The sequence below is a fragment of the Sorex araneus genome, chromosome 6, assembly GCF_027595985.1.
Source record: "Sorex araneus isolate mSorAra2 chromosome 6, mSorAra2.pri, whole genome shotgun sequence".
NCBI classification, from domain to species: domain Eukaryota; kingdom Metazoa; phylum Chordata; class Mammalia; order Eulipotyphla; family Soricidae; genus Sorex; species Sorex araneus.
The window spans coordinates 156,957,604-156,962,011 of NC_073307.1; the positions used below are offsets into that span (position 1 = coordinate 156,957,604).

At 37.9% G+C, this 4,408-nt stretch overlaps 1 protein-coding gene across 1 annotated transcript; it reads right to left on the reverse strand.

The window, feature by feature from the left end:
* Positions 1-2,764: 2,764 nt before the first annotated feature.
* Positions 2,765-3,727, reverse strand: LOC129406040 (olfactory receptor 5A1-like). The gene has a single exon (XM_055143783.1). The coding sequence runs from the start codon at positions 3,725-3,727 to the stop codon at positions 2,765-2,767; it is 963 nt and encodes a 320-aa protein (XP_054999758.1).
* Positions 3,728-4,408: the final 681 nt, after the last annotated feature.

The following is a 4,408-nucleotide window of genomic DNA, read 5'->3' on the forward strand; positions in this document are numbered from 1 at the left end:
AAAAAACCTTGATATTGAACCAGAATTCATAACATATATTGAGACATAGGTGGGACATTCCAGAATATGTACCTCAGGCAAATCTGCAACAATTTGATGATGCTGGCAAGAAAACAATTGCAGAAATAAACAAATGGGACAATATATCAAACTAAAAAGGTTTTGCATAGATAAAATGTGAGCTAAGCTCAAAAGATCCTACTCAATAGAAATCAATATTTGTACATAAGTCATCACATAGTCTGCTAACTTCCAAGATATATGTAGAAGCTCATAAATCTCACAACAACAAAAAGCCAATCTATCAAAATGTGAGAAAGGAAATGACAGACAAATTCCCAAAGAGTTAAGTCATATGGAAAAGTGTTTGTCAGCAGTTTTGTGAGAAAAATGCAAATTAAAATGAAAATGAAGTATTATTTCACAGCAAGAAATACAGAATGTATCCAAAAGACTGAAAACAACCTGTAGTGATGGGGGCAGAGTGAGAAAGGAACCTGCATTTACTACTGGTGAGAATGTTTTCCAGTTCAGTCACTAGAGAAAAAGTGTGGTGACTTCTCAAAAAGGAAAGAATTTCCAGCTGACCCAGTTATTTCTCTTCATGATACACCTCCCATAAAAAAGAACTTAATTTTAAAATATGTTTTGAAATAATTTTGAAAATATATACCCCTATGTTCTGTCACTGTTATTGTCATCCCATTGCTCATCAATTTGCTCAAGTTGGCACCAGTAACGTCTACAGTGTGAGACTTGTTACTATTATTGGCATATCGAATACGCCACGGGTAGCTTAACAGACTCTGACATGCCGTCTAGATACTCTTGGTAGCTTGCCGAGCTCTCCGAGAGGGGAAGAGTAATCAAACCCGGGTCAGCCTCGTGCAAGGCAAATGCCCTAATGCTGTGCTATCACTCCAGCCCTCTCCTATGTTAATTAATTTTAAAAGATATATACTATGCACACTTACATTTAGTGCTGTGATAATACAATAGCCAGATATAAAAACAACCAAAATGTTTAATGACAGATGAATAGATAGAGCAACTATGATATAGATACAAAATAAATATAGTGCAGTTATAACAAAAAATAAAATATTGAATTTATCTGCAATCTGAATTGAATTTAAATAAGTCAGAAGGAAAAGATTAAATACCATTTTCTCCCACTCATCTGGGATGCATAAAGAAACAAACCCCCAAAAAGAAAAACTTAGACATAGCAAACAACAACAAACCTCTTACTTTGGATTTTAAAAAATGAAATCAACATAAAATCAATGAAGAGCATGACAATGCTGTGAGGAAATGAAAAAATACTATGAGGATAAATTTTGATAATCTTTATGAAGTTTATTTTTCCAATCATAAGTTTAATGCTTGTTAAATCAGAAATGAGACAAGGTAATATGGTATTGATTCAGGTAATAGAAACTCAGAGTTCTCACTGTACCATCACCCACACCACACACACACACACACACACACACACACACACACACACACACACACACACTGAATATTGGCAAAGGCAAAAAAATATATTCACTGTCCCGGTGGAAACACCCCAAATTTTAAATTGTACTTATTCTTTTGATTCCTGCCCAAACTTTGGAGTAAATCTCCAGAAAAAGTCAAATCTCTGGGGCTGGAGTGATAGCACAGTGGGTAGGGTGTTCGCCTTGCATGCGGCCGACCTGGGTTCGATTCCCAGCATCCCATATGGTTCCCTGAGCACTCAGAATAATTCCTGAGTGCAGAGCCAGGAGTGGCCCATGTGCACCGCTGGGTGTGACCGAAAAAGCAAAACAAAAAAAAAAAAGTCAAATCTCTGGATGGGACATGGATTCTACCTTTCTAGATGTTATCCAGCAAAAACATGAAATCTTGTACAGTTTTTTGGAATCAACCATGAAGCACATCCCAGGCACATCTCTCTGACTAAATTGATACCAATACCTCTTTCTGGCTTCAGGGAATTTCCTGATCTTGATTTTAAGAGAATCCCTTTCCTTTCCATGACTTTCCCTCATATTTTTAAAGAATAGCACAATAGCACAGCGGGTAGGGTGTCTGCCTTGCATGGGGCTGACCCCGGTTCGATTTCCAACATCCCCGATGGTCCCCCAAGCACCGCCAGGAGTAATTCCTGAGTACATGAGCCAGGAGTAACCCCTGTGCATCGTCAGGTGTGACCCAAAAATGCAAAAAAAAAAAAGAGACAGTTCAGTGAGAAAGGTGGAAGGAAAGAAGTCATTTGGGAAATAAAACATACAGACAATTATCGCTCTTCTTTCCTCAGTTCTCCCCCACCCCAGCCCCTTTTCTCTTCAACACTTTCTCTGTTCCTCTGGCATTAAAGTTTTTTTTCGTTATTTCAGCTTTCATATATTTAGCTATGTGAAATATTTTAATTTCATTTAACTATATGTGCTGAACAATCAAATATAAGAACATATAGAAAATAAACAACAAAAAAGGGCAATTCAATTAAATATCTTGTCATTTCCCTAACTTGTCGTTTCTATGGGGCTTTATCTACCTAAATCTAGTGATGGAGACAGATGCTTAAATAGGCATCTGTATCAACGGTAGTAGTTGAGGCACATTAATTTTGGTGAGAATGAATCAATGGAAACAGGAACCAAGGAAACCAGGTTTCACTTTCCTAAATGGATATTATTATGCCTACTGAAATGTCACACATTCTTAAACTGTCTCTTTTACGATGCTCAGAATACCTGTCCAGACATTATTCTTATTGGGACAAATGTCTCACCTTCTTCATCACCCTCCTCAGGGCCTCTTTTATTTCCTTATTCCTCAGACTATAGATTAGAGGATTTAACACAGGAATAATGATAATATAGAACACTGACAGTACCGTGTCCTGCTTATCGGGGTGACTAGAAGTAGGACGCAAGTACACAGCCAGGACTGTGCCATAATAGAGGGTCACAACTGCCAGGTGGGAGGCACAGGTACTGAAGGCCTTGGCACTACCTTTCACCGAGGATATTTTCAGGATGGAAGCAGCAATGAAACTGTAGGATAACAGGATACTGAGCAAAGAACCGAATCCAACAAGCAGAGCGACAAGAAAAATAATCATTTGAGTGATGGAAGGATCAGAGCAAGACAAGGTAAGAATCTGGGGTAAATTACAAAAGAAATGTTGAATGATATTTGACCCACAGTAGTACATATGAAAGGCAAGAATTGTCTCAAGCAAACTACAGAGGAAACCAGTTCCAAGGGCCCCAGCAACCATCTTCTGACAGAACCCAGGCGCCATGATGGTTGAGTACTGCAGAGGGTTACCAATGGCCACGTATCTGTCATAGGCCATGGCTGCTAAGAGGCAGCACTCAGACAGACCCATCCAGCACCCAACAAAATACTGGGTGGCACAGCCAATGAGGGAAATTGTTTTTTCATCTTTGAAGAAATCGGAAATCATCCTTGGGCTGAAGGAAGAAGAGTAACAGATGTCAATAAAAGACAGAACGCTGAGAAAAAAGTACATAGGTATTTGCAGGTGGGAGTCCATCCTGACTAGGATGATAATACCAAGGTTCCACAACAAGGTCACAAGATAGAGGCCTAGGAAGACTGGAAAGAGAATCAGTTGCAGGTCCTTTTCATCTGTGAGTCCCAGTAAAACAAACACAACCACTGAGGTGTGATTTCTATTCTTTTCGGTCGAGATGCTTGAGTCCATCTGCAGAAAGGAAGATGATAAAAAAATAAAATGACTCCACTCACAAAATATGACACAGGTGTTTCTCTTTTTTTAAGTCATGTATTAGACCAGATACATAATATTGAAGCATCATCATTGAGTTAGTTTCTGTCATCAATGTATAATTATATATTTTATTAATTTTTAACTGAATCACCAGTGACAGTGACAATTGAATAACTGTGAGATAGACAGTCACAAAGCTGTTTGTGATTGGGTCTCAGTCATACAATGTTCCAACACCAGTCCTGTCACCAATGTACATTTGTCATCACCAGTGTCCCCAGTTTTCCTCCCCCATCCCCAGCCTGCTTCTATTGAAGCACTTTTCTTCCCCTCTCTTCCCAACCCCCCCTTTCCAATTATACACTTCAACTGAAAAATTCTCTTAAATAAATTTCTCACATTCTCTTTGGAAATAAAAGTAAAATATGATATCTTTGGGATATTGTACACTAAAATTTCTTTTTTGTTTTTTTTCCATTTTATATTTATAAGGTATAAGAACTAAAGGAAATATATTAGAAAAAAATATCTTTTTGCTATATGCTAATCCATTATTATTTTACACAGCCTCAGATTGGATAAAGAATTCAATGCTTAAAGTGCCTAAGAATTCTGAACCTCTTATGTAAAATGGGATACTGGAACAAATATTCA

What these genes read in the sequence shown, in the direction of transcription:
- LOC129406040 (XM_055143783.1), bottom strand. Translation starts at nt 3,727, where the DNA reads ATGGACTCAAGCATCTCGACCGAAAAGAATAGAAATCACACCTCAGTG.